The sequence below is a fragment of the Cyprinus carpio genome, chromosome B7 (assembly GCF_018340385.1).
Source record: "Cyprinus carpio isolate SPL01 chromosome B7, ASM1834038v1, whole genome shotgun sequence".
Classification (NCBI taxonomy): domain Eukaryota; kingdom Metazoa; phylum Chordata; class Actinopteri; order Cypriniformes; family Cyprinidae; genus Cyprinus; species Cyprinus carpio.
Genome location: NC_056603.1, coordinates 27657733 through 27675700, shown reverse-complemented (window position 1 = coordinate 27675700; position 17968 = coordinate 27657733). Strand labels below are relative to the sequence as shown.

The 17968-nt window shown below is 39.6% G+C and overlaps 1 protein-coding gene across 2 annotated transcripts in view; it reads left to right on the top strand.

Moving 5' to 3' along the window:
* Positions 1 to 17968, top strand: part of si:ch211-186j3.6 (neural-cadherin) — a 244695-nt gene that overhangs the window by 188557 nt on the left and 38170 nt on the right. For both annotated transcript variants that reach the window (XM_042728157.1, XM_042728156.1), the window contains exon 23: positions 13317 to 13531. In XM_042728157.1, the coding sequence (XP_042584091.1) occupies positions 13317 to 13531 (215 nt within the window). The remainder of the gene's footprint in view (positions 1 to 13316; positions 13532 to 17968) is intronic.

Sequence of the window (17968 nt, the reverse complement as noted above, 5' to 3'; positions counted from 1 at the left end):
AAGTTCAAATATTTTAACGTATCCGAAGCTCAAATCGGATCCGAAATTTCCGCATACGCATGTGATCGGAACTCCACGCAGATCCCGCACTACTTTCCATTGGAAATGAATGACTTCCGGTCTGACGCTTGTCGTTTTCCGGATACAGATGTGAGCTGACTTCTGTGTTGGGCTCTTAGACACTTGCATTTCTGCTAGTCACTTGCAGTCTTTTTTATTTTATATTTTGTTCTATTTATTGGTTACTTTTTGTTTGAATATCTCAACATTTTACAACAGTAGCCAGGTGGTGAAGACAAGAAAAAATAAACTATATTATGAAGTCACTTGCAATCGCCACTTGCACTCTCCGCTACCTGCGACGTCACTTGCAGTCGACACAAATCGTGTTTGTTGCCAATGGAGACGTGATGCTGTGGTGGTGATCAAAAACTTAAAACTAATTTAGTACTATAACGTACAGGGTCCTGTGAGAAAAAGGCAAGACCCACAAATCCGCGGCCAAAAAACAGCAGGATATGAATGCAATGCACAAAGTCTCTCGTAAGCGTTTTCCTATATGAAATATGCATTATAAAATGCATTAAGTGATATTAAAAGCATCAACTCCGTACAGGCAAAGAGACAAGCCCAGAACGCAATGCGTTAACGTTAAAAATTTTCCTCCCATAGAAAATCATTTTGAATAAAACACGTAATGTAGCTTAATTGACAAAGACAATGATATAAAAGAGCTGTAGGCAGTTTATTCTATATGGAAAAATGCTTAACGCAAAACTTTGCATGTTGCATTTATTCTGGGCTCACCTGCTTGCCTGTAGCCTACATATTAATTATCTATATTTTAATAATGAAGAGGAGCATACTGAGTTTGGTCTTTATCATCTTAGTCCATTATGCCACATTATGCCATGTTTTGCGGTATGGTATTTAAAATATTGAATTTTATATTTTAATAGCATCTTAATATGTTAAACCATATTAAGGGTTTATGTTTTCTATGGGAGGAAAACGCTTAATGAGAGACTTTGCGCATTGCATTCATATTCTGCTGTTCTGTGGCCACAGATTTGCAGGTCTTGTCTTTTTCTCCTACAGATGACTTGCAGGACTCTGTACACTATGTTACTAAATTAGTTTTAATTGTTTAACCACCACAACGTCTTGTCTCCATTGGCAACATGCACCGTTTATGTCGATTGCAAGTGTGATTTTTAATTTTGTGGAGAGTGCAAGTGGTGATTGCAAGTGACTTCGTAATTTCATAATTTCTTTTTTCTTGTCTTCACCACCTGGCTACTGTTGTAAAATGTTGAGATATTCAAACAAAAAATAATAAATAAATAGAACAAAATAAAGAAAAAACACTGCAAGTGATGTCACTAGCGGAAGCGCAAGTGTCTGAGAGTGCAAGTATGAGAATGCAAGTCTGAGAGTAGAGAGTAGAATCTATGCATAATACACATTAATTATATCTATCTATCAATAGATAGATAGAATCCAAACAGTGAAGACTAATTAATTTACACAATGTATGTAGCATTTCTTATTTAATGTAGGGTTTTTTTTCCTGTTGCTTGCAATTAGTTTCTTATCCTAATTTCATCACTGACTGTTTATTTATCTTCAGTGAGCTTGAGGTTTGTGTGTGTGTGTGTGTGTGTGTGTGTGTGTGTGTGTGTGTGTGTGTGTGTGTATGTGTGTGTGTTTGTCTCTTTTTAGGCTTGTATTATTTTAATATTGACATTGGTGATAAGGATTATAAAAATGATATGGTATCACAGATTTTAATATCTTAAAAACCTTTTTTAAAGAAAAAAAAAACTATATTGTTATATATATCGTCATTGTGTCATATTGTCATATAGTCATAATGTGATATAAGATTTTGGTCATATCGACCACCCCTACAAGGAATTTGTTTTAGTCTCACAAGCTTCCAGTACACAGAGACAACAACGACACACAGATAATAAAAATAAGATGTGAATAAAACATATGTATAAATATAAATAAACCACAAAAAAGAATAAATATGTACAGGTGTGCTGTAGATTAAATAGAATATGAGTAGAATAAAAAATAAAGTTTTAGAGATGCACTAGGACAGGGTTCCTCAATTAATATATCGTCATTGTGTCATATTGTCATATAGTCATAATGTGATATCACTGACCAAGGTTTTTGCTTTCACATCGTATCTACACTGGAGGCGACAAAGCATTGCAAATCATTTGAACTTTGTGTCAGAACGTCATAAATAGAATGATTCAGCAGTTTTCTGTCGGGGTTTTGTCGCGCCGTGCTGCACAGCATCCAGTGTAGACAGCATCACTGATTATAATAAGTTCTATTGTATTTTTTTTGCTTCGCGGCGCTCGTGTCCGGTGTAGACACAGTGTAAGTTAATGTCGCTTTCTGATGTTGCGTTTGAATTTTCATGCCAAATTATTTGAAATTAGTGCAGGCCAAACATTTTTCTCTCTATTGAGGAATCCTGCACTAGGATGTAGGGTGATAAATAAGTTTTAGGTTATTGCACATATTTTTATTGCACAAGGGGAGAACATTTAAAAAAAAACAACAGATTGCTAGGTGAAAGAAACGGTTTTTGTGCCTGGCTGTCCCAGTATTCAGTGCTCTGTAGCGCTGACCAGATGGCAAAAGTTCAAAAAGGAGATGGCTTAGATATGAGGGATCCAAAGTGATTTTCTGAGCCCTTTTCTTCACTCTGGATGTATACAGTTCTCAGAGGGTGGGCAGGGGAGCACCAATAATCCATTCAGCGGTCCGAATCATTCTCTGTGGTCTTCTGATGTCTGATTTTGTAGCTGAGCCAAACCAGACAGTTATTGAAGTGCACAGGACATACTCAATGATGGTTGAGTAGAACTGTTTTAGCAGCTCCTGTGGCAGGTTAAATGTCCTAAGCTGGCGAAGGAAGTACAACCTTTGTTGGGCCTTTTTAACAATGAAGTCGATGTTAGTGTCCCACTTCAGGTCCTGAGAGATGTTGGTTCCTAGGAATCTGAATGACTCCAGTGCAGCCACAGTGCTGTCCATGATGGTGAGTGGGGGGAGTTCAGGGAGGTTCCTCCTGAAGTCCACTATCATCTCTACTGTTTTGAGAGTGTTGAGATCCAGGTTGTTGTGACTGCACCAGACAGACTACACTTTTACCTCCTGTCTGTAAGCAGACTCGTCACAGTCCTGGACGAGGCCGATGACTGAAGTTTTAGTCCGCAAACTTCAGGAGCTTGACAGAGGGGTCTTTAGAGGTGCAGTCTTTGGTGTACCGGGGGAAGAGCAGTGGGGAGAGGACACAACCCTGAGTGGTGCCAATGCTGGTGGTACAGCTGTTGGATGTGAATTTACCAATTCTTACTAGCTGCTGCCTGTCCTTATTCAGACAGTTCTCCAGGAGGATAGCCCATTGTTTCAGCGACAGCAGAGACACTCTGAGCCTGTGGCATGGGATACAGACCATTACGGACTACAAACTCCCACCGCAGACCTGTGACAGCACCATCTCCCTGCTGAATGAGCTGGACGCCTTGTTCGCTCACTTTGAGGCACAAAACAGCACCACTGCACAGAAGACTCCACCTCCTCCCGGCAACCAGGTGATGACGCTGACCCCAGACAGCGTGAGAAGATCCTTCAGCAGGATCAATGCACACAAAGCTCCGGGTCCTGACAACATTCCTGGGCATGTACTGAGAGACTGTGCAGTGGAACTCACTGATGTCTTCACAGACATTTTCAACCTCTCACTAAATCAGGCTGTTGTTCCCACATGCTTCAAAGCTACCACCATCATTCCAGTCCCGAAAAAGCTGTCTCCATCCTGCTTCAATGACTACCGTCCAGTTGCACTTTTCACCCCTATTCTCATGAAGTGCTTTGAACGCCTAGTCATGCACCACATCAAGTCTGCCCTCCACCCCTCCCTGGACCCCTTACAGTTTGCATATCGGTCCAACCGCTCAACCGATGATGCCATCGCCACTACCCTCCACTCAGCACTCACACATATAGAGAAAAAAGACTCATACATCAGAATGGTGTTCATAGACTTCAGTTCAGCATTCGACACAATCATCCCTCAACAGCTCATTAACAAACTGGTCCAGCTGGGGCTCAACACTTCGTTGTGCAACTGGCTTTTAGATTTTCTGACTGGAAGACCTCAGGCAGTAGGGGTTGGCCTATGTGGTAGTACATCAGGCAGGACATCCAAACGCTCACCTATATCATTCATCAACCTCAAATATGACCTATCATCTGAAATATGTAAGTATTAGCAACTTTACATGACTACTCACATAGACTGTTAACATAGAGAAATGTGCGCTGTTCAAGTGTCTGTGTGGTGTGAAGCTGAACAGTAGTGCTTCACTGCAGGACAGATGTATTGATTTCTGCCGTCTCAGTCTCTGTAAACTTGAGCGCAAAACTAAGAAACTCCGTGTTTATCTTTGCCGTACAGACATTAAAAAATATCTATAGAGAGTGAAATGTCTATTTTCAAATAAACCAATTCAAATTGAAGACTAATATTATCAGATTATGTAATCTGAATGAAACATGTATACAGGTGGATCCATGGAGATGACGAGTCGATGTCAGTGTCTCCGACAAAAAACAAAAAAGCATTAGTTTATCAGTGAATTATTAAAATGTTAATTCAGTCTCTTTACTGTTTTTCCCTGACACATTCATAATCATTACTTCTGCTGGTGCACTGTGGCAAGCTATGAATGTGCTTGAGCGCGTATTAGACTATGTAAGCAATTAAAGGCTTATTATAATGATTTAACTGGTTTATTGATAAACGTGTGATTAGTTGATTAATGCTTAAAATTAGGGACTACTAGTTGACCAGAAAAATACTTAGTTGAGGGCAGCCCTAAGCAGATAAAATTTTTGCCTATAAGTCGGTATAAAATGAACCAGGCAGTGGTCAGAGAGTCCTACAACAGTTCTGGGGACGGAGCAATATGCATCCTTTATTGTGGAGTAATGATGTTCCAGTATATTACTGTTTCTGATGGGACATGTAACATGCTGTCTGTATTTTGGCAGTTCAAGGGAATGTTGCTGAATGTTCAGAGCCCCCGAGAATGATTAAAACAGAGTACGGGTGTTGTTGTTCTGTCTCTGTGATCTGATCAGTGAGTTTTTACAAAGCTAGGCTCGCGTGCACTTGCGGTGTAATGTAAATACTCACGGCAATGAACAAGTTAAACTCCTGCGGTGAATAGAAAGGCTTACAGTTAATGAAAATCGCTTCTAGATCAGAACAGCACATCTTCTTTAACACTGTTATGTTTGTACACCACCTCTCATTGATGTAAAAACATGTCCCGCTGCCATGCGATTTCCCTGTTTATTCTGCGTGACGATCCACTCTGAACAGCTACAGCTGGAATCCCGGCAGATTTAACACGCTGTCCGGAGTGGCATCATTCAGCCAGGTTTCCATAAAACACAGAGCAGCAGAGTGTGAAAAATCCTTATTTATCTGAGAGAGCAGAAGAAGTTTGTCTGTTTTGTTAGGTAGAGATCGACAGTTCACCAGATGGATGCTAGGCAGCGCCGTTCTGAATCCATGCTGTCTGAACTTCATAAGCATGCCAGCTCGCTTCCCCCGTCTGGGCGTCCTAAAGCCATTTGATCATCGCTGCTACTTCGCCAACTAAAACATTCAGCAAAATGATTGAATAAACGAAATTCAGTAGAAGATTGTGTTGTGTGTTCTGCCGGATGTTCAGCACTTGATCCCTGGTAAAACTGATCATGTTTGAGAAACAAAAAACAGGAAAAACTAACAAAAACAGTACAAAAAACTGGAAAGCCAAACACAGAGGCTGCCATCTGTGGCGTCATCTTGTATTGATGGTCTGGCAGAATCTTGACAGAATTATTAAATGCCTGACCAGTGCTCATTCAGCGAATGTTCAAAGAACGTATCTATAGACTATAATATAGAATATTATTTTCTTGGCTAATAATATCCTAATACTGATCCAATACTTTACAAGAGCGTGTAGCTGTGATCTGCATGATCAGGGACTTAACTTATGAGCAAAACTACAAGTAACCTCAAGTGTGATACAAAAACACCTTATTAACATGCTCGTTTACTAACGTAACCTCGGTTACCTGAGATACGGGAGCGAGTACTGTCTCTGCTAAGATGCTATAGGAGAAAGTAATTTTTTCTTCTGAACTGAAGCCTTTTTCAATAACGCAGTGTAACTGCATGGCCATTGGTACATGCAGTACTCTTTTAAAAACATACCAATGGCTCAGCAGTGGTGCTGCACAAGCCTATAGCCACAAAGCCCGCCAGAGCCCACCAGAATGGGTGGGGCCATCTGGCTATATAATTGGGTGCTTCGCCATATGATACAAGTTACTTCGACTGAAGTGACGACTGAGCTGTATAGCATGGCTAGCAACGCAGTACTCGTTCCCGTATCTCAGGGAATCAAGTTTACATTAGTAACCAAGTATATTCCCTATCAATACTTCACTCGTACTGCTTCTGCTAAGATGCTATGGGAACCAGTACAATCATGCTGTGCTATGACAGAGGAACACCTATATGTACAACCTTGCCTTAGGCACCTAGGGGCCCAAAGGGACAATTATAGTAAACACCTACCAAGGCAAAAACGGACTAAGCTCACAGAGGTCACGCCCAGCCTGAGTGAACATTACAGAAGACTTGCACAGCCTCAGCACTCCAGGGGCTGAGAGCACACAAGTAAATAATCTGATGGGTTTGAGCTTGTTATGGCCAATTCCTGCTCAGAAATGGTACTGTGTAAGCAGGTGTGTGTCAGCTAGGCAGAAAGACCCCTATCCACGGCCACCGAAGCAGACAAAGAGCTGTTCCGACTGCCTAAACGGGGCGGAACACTGGATGTAAATTCTCAGCGCCCTGACGGGGCAAGGGAAAATTCAACTCCTTGTCCCCTTCTGAGGGAGGAAGTGCAGGGAGTGTAATGATCTGTGCCCTGAATGGAATGGAGAGCACCTTAGGTATATAACCATGCCTCGGTTTCAGGATGACTTTAGAGTCATCAGCCCCGAACTCCAGGCTGGTAGGGTTCACAGAGAGTGCCTGTAAGTCTCCCATTCATTTGACCGATGCTAATGCTAGCAGTAGAGTGGTTTTCAACGACAGGGACTGAAAGTCAACAGACTGCAGCGGCTCAAAGGGATAGCCTTTGACTGGCCGACTGGCTCGCTATAGGGAATAAGAAGCCGCTATAGTCATTACATAGACCTTCAGCATGGATGAGGAGTGCCCTTTATCCAGCAGCTCTTGTAGGAAGGACAATATCACTGAAATGTCACAGACGGACGAGTCATCGCTGAGGGTTAAGCACCAGGTGAAGAACACAGACCACTTAAGATCATAGAGGCGTCTTGTAGACAGGGCTCTAGCCTGATAAATAGTGTTTAGAACACACTCTGTGAGACTTGCAGGCTCCCATCAAGCGGCCAAAGGTGCAGAGCCCACAGCTCGGGCTGGGGGTGCCATATCATTCTGTTCACCTGAGAGAGGAGATCCTGCCTCAGGGGAATGGGCCACGGGCCTGCTACAAGCAGCTGTGATAGCTCTGATATACAATGCTGGTTTCTCCAGAGTGGGTCCACCAGGAGAACCTTGCATTCTTATTCCCTGATTTGCCTGATTACCTGAGGGATCAGGGCAATTGGGAGGACAGCATAAAGAAAGAGATTGGGCCAGTCACAGGCCCTGTCTTTGGAATAATGGATTGGGCAATGTGAGTTGTCTTCTGAGGCAAAGAGGTCCACTTCTGCCTTTTGCCGGAATGTGTGCTGCTCTCAGCGAATGCAGAGAGCACAAAGAGGCACCTCGAGGAAAGCCCTCCCTGGTGATTTATGTATGACACCACCATCATACTATCCGAGTGGACCAGAGCGTGGTGTCCCTTCAGGTCTGGCAGGAAGATTTTACAGGCCTGACATTCTGGCAACATTTCCAGGCAGTTTATGTGAAGACCTTCTTCCTCTTTCGACCAATAGTTTACCTTCTTACAGAGCTCCCAACCCACGTTGCATCTGTCAAAACAACCTTTCTCCTGCAGACCATTCCCAGGGAGATGCCCTGTTCTATCCATTGAGCATTCTTCCAAGGGGCCAGGCTTTCTGGATGTGAAAGTAGGCAACTTTCAAGTACAGAGAAAAGAACCAGTCCCCTGGGCAGATCTGCGCGAGGATCTGTTTCAGAGTAGTCAGCCTGAACGACCGTTTCATCTCTTTGGCGCATGCGTTGGCTGCGACGGCATGGTCGGTGAGTTTTTTTTGTGTTGATGAATTTTGCTTTTTATGTTAATGCAGTGAGTGCACTATGGCTGAAACACCATGGGGAATTTGACAGATTGGATTTAGACTATTCTTATAATCACATGGATTATTAGTGACTGGGCTGTCTGGAGTATCCAGTCAAATGATGTCGGTGCGGGGCATGGACTCATCTACTTCTGGGATAGACTTTTGTCTCTTTGTGGTTCTGTCTATTGTCAACGGAATCCATCTATCCTCATTCCACCAGACATAACAGTAATATTTGGCTTAATGAAGAAGAGAGGTCGGCGAGGAGGGGTACACTGTAGACTCAGAAGGCAACCTTTTCAACCTCCACTACCTTCAATTACTCTCTCAAATGTTCGTTCATTAAAAAAAATAAAATAGACTTGTTACATGCTAAATGTCTCAATAATGCATCATTTAGGGAAACGTGTTTTGGCTGCATGAGTCTGTCCCGGATACGGAGGTTGCCCTGGATGGCTTTGAGATCCTTCGGGCAGACAGAACTAGTAAGTCAGGGAAAGTGCAGGGAGGTGGGTTGTGTATGTACATCAACTCGCGTTTGTCTACTAACATCAAAGTACAAGAGAGGATTTGTAATCCTTAGCTGCTCACTCCGTCCGCCCGTCAGTGTGCCAATTTCACAACTTTCCCACAAGAGGTTCTATGGGCTGCCATAGACTAAGAAGAAGAAGAAGAAGAACGCCAATGGACACAATAGGTGTCTTCGCACCTTCTGTGCTTGGTCCCTAATAAACAAAATGAGTGTAAACACTGGTGTGACATACACTAGGTAGAACGATTTGATGACTTGAGTCGTGATGCTTCATTGCTTCTGGTTTATATTCCTGTAGTGGCATACTAGGTAGCCCTGTCCACTGTGAGATACAACTATTCAGAAATCCTCATAAGCTCTGTGTTAAACGTCAAATATTATCTGATTATTTGTAATTGTGCCCTATCTTGTAGCGGTTTCGTGTTTAGTGTGGACAGACAAATTGTTTGCTGCTGGAATTGCTAGACGAGACATGCCAGTGATAATCAGGAGATGATGTAGTTTGACCGTCAGTCCTATAAACATATCCTTGCCTGTCTTCTGCTATGGCATGTTGTTTTAGTAAACATGGGAATAGTTTTGATTAGCGCACAATGCAATTAGAGAACTCATGATGCGTTTGATTGCTTTATTGGGTGCACTGACCTGCCTAACTATCTTGCATTGTCTCAACTGTCATACGTGCACAGAGGCCATCATCCCATGTCATTTTCCTTTCAATCCAGCAATTAGAACTGCAGCTACAAGGGAGACAGTGAGGAGAGAGAAAGAATCAAAGAGCAAGAAGACAGACACATGGAGGATAGACGGCAATAGACCCATGCATTTTTCAAAGACTATGATTAGACTTGCCAAAGAGGCACTGAGCCAGGGGATCTGAGGGCACAGCAGTGCTTGGGTGGCAAACCAAGAGAAACAATTTGTCATTGATGTTTCTGAGCGAATGATGCTGTTTATGGGCTGAATTGAGAGCGTGTGCAACAGGTGGGGCTGATCTGTCAGAAAGCAGAACAAGAGAGCTGTTGATTACTGTTTGAATCATGCCAATACGTATGCATATGAAGTGTATCTTTCATATGGAAATTTTTGATGGCAAAGAGATGCACAACATCGGCTTGTATTGTATGGTCTAGTGTGGTTTCAGTTTTATAGAGGATGATGTTTGGGAGGTTCTCTTAATGAGAAAACCTCAAAATAGAGCCTCAAAGTGCCCATATTATGCTTATTTACAAGTTCACAATTTTATTTACGTAGGATGCTAGAATACATTTACATGATTTAAAGTTCAAAATCACATTAATTTTTCATACTTTATATTGCTGCAGCACCTCTTTTCGCCCCCTCTGCTTTGTTTTAGTTCCTTTCTGAAAAGCACAGTCTACTCTGATTTGTCAGCTGGCCGACTGGTCTGTTGTGATTGGTAAACCGCTTAGAACATGTGTCGGAAATGCAGTGCCTCTGACCATATGGATCATATCTTTGGTAACTATTGTGTAGGTATTGGAAGTAAATATAAGGGTTTATGGCCTTGAAGCAAAAACAGTGTATGTCAACAGTGATATAACAAAATCACTTACCCAGATGTTCTTTGAGGTTGGGCCTAAACAGCCAGTGGGTGGGTGTTATGCAAATGTTTAACTTGTTAACATAGCGCAGTCACAATAGCAGCACTACAAACAAGCATTTCAAGGCACCTTAATCATTTATCAGCTATAGCTCACGCTAAAGGATAAAATGTTAAAAAGCATAGTATGTACACTTTAATTAAAGGGATAGTTTACCTAAAAATTTTAATTATGTCATTAATTACTCACCCTCATGTTGTTCAAAGCCCGTAAGACTGCCGTTCACCTTGGGAACACAAATGAAGATATTTTTGATGAAATCCGAGAGCTTTCTGAGCTTACATAGAAAGCAATGTAACAAAAATGTTCTCAGACCCAGAAGCATAGTAAGGACATCAATAAAATTGTCCATGTGACATCAGTGGTTCAACTGTAATTTTACGAAGCTACGAGAATACATTTTGTGTGCAAAGATAACAAAAATAACGACTTTATTCAACAATTCTTATCTTCCACGTCACTGTCCTCCTCTATTATTGAAAGTACCATGACGCATGCGCAAAAAGTCAAAATGGAATGACATTAGGGTCAGAATTTTCATTTTTAGGTGAACTATCCCTGTAAGACTTGTGTAGTAATTGTAAGTTGTTATAAATTAAGTAGTTTAATATGTTCATAGAAAATTGTTGTAAGGATAATGATTAAATTATGATAATGAGGAATCTATAGTCTTTGTAGTGCATCCTAAAATGACTGAAGGGGATGCAGGCAGTGGTCAGTGAAGCATACCTCACTGTCTGGCTGGTATAGGCTGTATTTGACAGGTTGCATCACTCAGTAACAGAGATGAGGTGGGAGTTGGAAAAGCTTTGAGAAAAATCTAATTTGTATGTTTGGCTTACCTGGGTCTTTAGTCTAGACTTAATAGGATAGTTCACCCAGAAATGAAAAATGTCATCATTTACTCACCCGCATGTCATTCAATACTTGTATGCTTTATTCTGTGAAAAGTCATATGAAAGTCAGTGGCGTCCAATGTTGTTTGGACAACCACTGACATTCTTTTGTGTTTTACAGAAGCAAGTAAGTTGTACAGCAATGTGAGGGTGAGTAAATGATGACTGATAAGTAAAGAACTATCCATTTAAGAAAGCATTCTGCACGGAACACTATTCCAAAATGTATGGGCCGTATAGGGAAAAGGTCCTACTTCCTTTTCTGAATTGGGATTATAAATATGTCAGTGGTGATAACTTAAATTAAGCGACATCACAGTCGTGACTACTGCTGCTCTGAATATCAGCATTGTTGTGATTGGCTTAACTTGGATATAATTCTAATTTCCCTACTTCTATCTATCTATCTATCTATCTATCTATCTATCTATCTATCTATCTGTGTGTATTTCTGTTTATATTTCTGTCTGTCTGTCTGTCTGTCTGTCTGTCTGTCTGTCTGTCTGTCAGTCTCTATCCGTCCGTCCATCCCTCCGTCTGTCTATCTCTCTGTATGTCTGTCTGTCTATCTGTAGTATCTTAGGGATAGTAAGATTCACAGATTCTCATCGGTGTATCTGCATAAAAGTTAGCGATGCATTGATTTTAAAAAGTGTGCATCAGGTACAAGTTGGCAATTGCATCATGATGCATTGCTTCTAACTAGGGATTTATTTTGATTAGTGTGTATTAGTTACATGTTGGATATTGGTTTTTTTTGCATAATATATGTATGTGTACAGGGTATATTTATTATGTATATATAAATACACACACATAAATTATATATTTAGAAAATATTTACATGTATATACATTTATATATTTATATTCTTATATTTTATATTATATATAAATATATTTAATATATAAACATAACATATTCTTCTTAAATATATACATGCATGTGTGTGTATTTATATATACATAATAAATATACACAGTATACACACATATATTATGTAAACAAAACTTTTATTTTGGATGTGATTAATCGTGATTAATCATTTGACAGCCCTGCTTCTAACATATTTGCACTGGTTAAAAAAGTTTTATTTTTATATAATTATTAGTGGAAGTGCTATACTTTTATTATTTAGAAAGTGACCAGTAAATTGTGACCAATATTTTATATGTAGATTGATCTTAGAAAGTGACCAATAAATTGTGACCAATATTTTATTCACTGCTGCTACATAAATATGACGTATAACAACACTAGACTGAGGCGCGTCCTGAGAGTCACATAGAATATAGATAGATAAAGCGAACTTTCTGTACTATATTATGTATCATATATATATATATATATATATATATATATATTTTTTTATTTTATTTATGTATCATATATATATTGCATTGACTCGCATTGTGTTGAATGGAATCAAAATCAGATCACACTGCATCGTAATGGGGTGAATCGTATCGCATTGCACCAGTAGCTACTTCATATGTATCTTTAATGCATCGTATTGTTGGCTATGCGTCGAGATGCGTATCACATCGGCCTCTGTTATGTAGATGAACATTCCTAATCTATCTATTATCTTGTCTATGTAAAAGCTCTTCGAATTTCACTGTGTCTAAAATGTGCTACAGTATAAGTAAACTTGCCTTGCCTAAGTTCACAATAATACAGAATAACGTACATTTTTAAATAAAATATTCCTGGTTCAGGCTTATTCAGGGCTGTGTAATACCACAATGTCTGATTACCACAAACATTTTTGTCTTTCTCTTTGGCTGTTTTATTTATTTATTTACAGGTCAGTCCAGTAGCACGTTTACAAAACCTGAAACTCATACCATTTTTAATAAGAGTTTTTTTTTTCTTGTGTGCATACCATAGATGCCAGTGCCCGGCTCAGTTTGAGGGACCCGAGTGCCAGCAGACCAAACACAGTTTCCATGGCAACGGCTATGCTTGGTTTCCCCCTATAAGGCCATGCTTCGAGAGCCACCTCTCGCTGGAGTTCATCACAGAGGTAGCAGATGGCATGCTGCTCTACAGCGGACCCCTCTCCCAGCTTCAGCCGTGGGAGCCGGAAGACTTCATGGCCATAGGTAACCTACACACATCCTCACCACAGGTCGAGAGGCGAGGGAAGGGTATTGCGAATGCGCAGGCAGAACACCGCTTAAGCTTCTACATCATTCTTTCATATCACAAGCTGAACCTCTGGCACATCTTCTCTCATCTCCCTGTAGGGCTACACATAGAGAAAGGGGAATGAAAAAAGGGTGATAATATGTTTATTTTAGACAGAAAGAGATGAAAAGACTCCTTCACGTCTCTCCGGCAGGATTTAGGGTTTCTAATAAAAAAAGTTTTATTGCTGTAACATTTTCTTACTCAGGGAAGATCTGCTTTCGTCTAACAGTCTAAACACAGAGAAGAAGATAAAAATACCACATTATTTCTGTTTATTTGCGTATGTGTGTCATAAATTCCACAGTTTCGCTGCGCCGGTGGCTTGTGTGTGCAGCCGTATTAGCTCATAAGGGGTTAACGAAGGCACTTATTATATCAGTAAAGGCTTATTTGTCATTCATCCGGGAGAATGATTACAATAGGGTATACACATTTAGAGCTTTAATGAACTCACAGATCTGCCTACGTGCCAAGCATACGTTCATAAGAGAGCTTGTGCTCTTGATCGGATCACTGATGTGTTGGCAAATGTGGAAGATAAGGCCGTATGTGAGTGTAATCAGTGTAGGGTGAGATGGATAACATATGGAGAAAACGAGAGAGGCACGGATGGCAGACAGTGGATCTGAGGTGAGAAAAAGAGATTGAAAGGGAGTGAAAGATGAAGATTAAGCGAAGGGTACAACTGTGGACAGGGTTTCATAGTGGCTCCAGAAACAAAGAGTGCTGAAGTGGTGGAGATTTGCCTGAGCTTCAGTTTTAGATCAGTATTAGGGTGAGAGTGATAGTCGGATGCCTCTTTTCAACTGTGGCGGAACTGCTCAGCCAGGGATCTCTGAATATCTGTAATAACTGGTTCCTGATTCCATTGACTAGACTAGATGAACGATGACACACACTCTTACACCATGTCTACAACGGCTGTGAGTGGTGCAATGCGACGCGACAAAAGCCAACAGAAACAGTTATGTGATTCTGTCGCTGGATGTGACACAACGAGACGAGTCCTCATTAGTAAACTAATACCCCTTTCTATTTATGATGTATTGTAAACTCTTGCACTACTTTTGGCATAAGGGACAAAATGGTCGCTTTGCAACTGTCGCGTTGACGCGTACATGGTTTTGGTGTGATTTTGGAGTATGTGTTTAAATATGGAGATTCTTAAGAGGATTTTATACATTCATCATAAATCAGCGATTCCAAGATTAATCTTATCCATCACACTTGGGTAAATTGTTAAAGTTAAGCATCCATTGAACAACATCCAGTAGAACAGTTTTCCTCCACATTGTTAATTCTATGAGATATTAATATATTATCCATAGGTTTATGTCAAAATTCATCTAAACGATCTGCCGTTCATCATCATTCTTCACAAAATTATACAATTTCAGCACAGTTTATGTTGTAAAACTGTATATTATCATATACATTAGACTGGCTGATTGCTGTCTGAATCGCCCATCAATGTAGCAATGTAGCACTTTTAACATTATGAAGTAGTTTGTAGTTATTATATATATATTTACACACACACACACACACACACACACACACACACACACACACATATACATACATTATACATACATACACACACACACACACGTGTGTGGGTGTGTGTGTGTGTGTGTGTGTGTGTGTGTTTTGTTGTTGTTTTTGTTTTTTTTTGAATAGTTTGGTATATGTGGTACATGTAGGAGTAAATGTAAAAGCTTTTTCTAACCTGCAGATTATCAAGGGGCACTCTGGAGATCCAAGTGGCTGTTTTTGGAAAAGGCTCCAATGGGTTAATTATCTAAAGAACATTTATTCTATTAAGAAACTCTGGATTTTATTGTGGATGTTTTTTTTAGTGGATAGTTTGGGTTGATTATCTAAAGAACATTTATTGCTCACAAACAAACTTGCCACAGCATGTTTTTTGGGTAACAATTGAGTTTAATCATACTTAATTTATTTGCATTAGTTAAAAGGGTAGTTCAGCCTAAAAAAAATATTCTGTCATAATTTACTCACACTTTATACCATTTTAAACCTTTAAGACTTCCTTTTATTTTTGGAGCACAAATAGTAATATCTTCATTTAAGAAGGTGAACAAAAATCTTAAGGGTTTGGAATGTCAGGCTGAGTAAATAAGGAATTAATAAATAAATAAGTAAATCAATTAAGATTCTTTTTTTTTTTGGTGAACCATCCATTTAATTTTAATAAACTAACAGTGAACAAATTGTTTAAATTATTAATCAAGATCAACGTTAATTTCTACAGTACATATAAACATTTTAAGATCTATGAATTAACAATAATGTATAATGAGCTAATATGAATTAACAGTAGTATATTTTTAAATTAACATTAATATTACAAGTCCTATAATAAAAACTAATTTTATGTATATTCAAATATAAAAATTATTTCCACTGAAGACAGTTCTGTTATCTAGATTTGTTTGGCAAGAGTTCTTTTTTTTTTCTTTTTTTTTTCAGTTCCTAGTTTGCAGGTTTCAGTAACACTGCAGAGGTGATTTTTCCCCAACTTCTGCTGTAGAAATGTACCGATTGGATTTAAACTGGGCACTGGCTGCGGAAACAGCACCAGAAAAGAGGAGAGAAGAGAGAGAGAGAATGGTAGGATGGGTCTAGTGAGGACATGCAGCAAACAGAGAGGAAATCTGAAAGAGGAGAGATGGAAACAGAGAAACAGTCTAGTAGAGAGAGAGAGAGAGAGTGAGAGATAGGAAGAGTGTGGAAGGAGAGACAGATTAAATAGATAAAAGAAGTGCAGATTTGAAGGAACTGCTGAGGAGTAACAGTAAGTGGCGCAGCTCAGACATGAATTAAACGGAGAAAGAAGTTCATGTCTGGGTGAGAGACGAAGTTGGTGTATGAACGGAAAAGGTGGAACGAAGGAAGAAAGCGGGAGATGAATAATGATGAATGGCAGTGCAGAGGACAGCGGAACAAGTGTAGCCACAGTGTGAGTCTCCATGCATTAGTCTCTCTCTCCAGTCCTTCTCACCTTCACTCTATCAGACCTTATTACTTACTGCTGTTCTTCACCTTGGCCTATTAAAACTTATCATTGGCCCGCTGCCTCCAGTTTTACCCCTCTGCTCTTCTTATTAAAGACACTCAAGACATTGATACTACAATGCAGCTGCATAGTGTACACACACCCAGGGGCCTCCCACACACATCCCTGAGTGCAGCAGATCATGTCACTGTGTCTGTGTGAGTATTAGTACTTCTGAGTTGTTTATAAATGAATTATTAATCGCGACTTTTGAAACGAGTCCAAGGTCAAGTAGTATTTGTTTGGCTTTGATTTGAGGTGAGCCGAACATTGCTGCTGGTCAGTAATTATTTCCAGTGGGTATTCAGTTGGGTTCAGCTGTAAGAATTTTGAATTTTGAGTTCAAATTGACAAGAAATGCCTTTCTTGTCATATTGATGATTCCAATTAAATTTGTGAACAACTTGAGTAAACATGCATTTCCCTTTTAAGCCTTATGGATATTAAGGCACACATATACTTTTGCCTTGGGTGATTCACACATCAGTCAAAGCGCTCGAGGCGTAGCTGCGTAAGCATGAAATCCACACATGGCATCTCTATTAAAGAGCATCCGTCTTTCTTCACCTCTACCAGGAATTCATCCTCCTCAACGCACTTTTTCTCATTACAACCCAGATTAATTTTCTCTAGACAACCTCTGACCTCTTCCTCAATTTATTTTCATTGATGGAAATGTGCACAGATAAGTGCTTGAAGACTTCATGTTACATGGGTCTTATTGGTGGTTACAGTCTCTTTTCAAGGTTAGACAAAGATTTGGAGGGTGAGCATGTCGAATCAATAGACAAATTAGAATGACAAATCTAATTTATTTGATTAAGGACACTTATTGAATGATAAGTAGGTAATTTGCACATGATTGAACAGACAGGTGGCCATAGATGATGTACAGGGACATTGAAGAACATTTTCGCGTTTTGTGAATAGATACTTGGCATACTTGATTAATTTCTTAGTTTTGTCAAGGATGTAAAGGTAATGCACCCTAGAAATTATTAATCTAAAATGCACTTTTATCCAAAGCAGTTTCTTAAGTTGGTTTCCTTTAGAGGATCTTGAAATACATAGATACATAACATCTATTTAATAATTAAAGAATATGTGAATTAATATTAAATAAGAAATATATGACCTTGATCTATTTAAATTAAATGTTTTTTTTTTTTCTCATTCTCATGCATATATACACAAACGGGTTCAGTGTTTCTTTTTTTTTTTTTTTTTTAAGAAATTAATACAAGGAAGGATACATTAAATTGATCAAAAG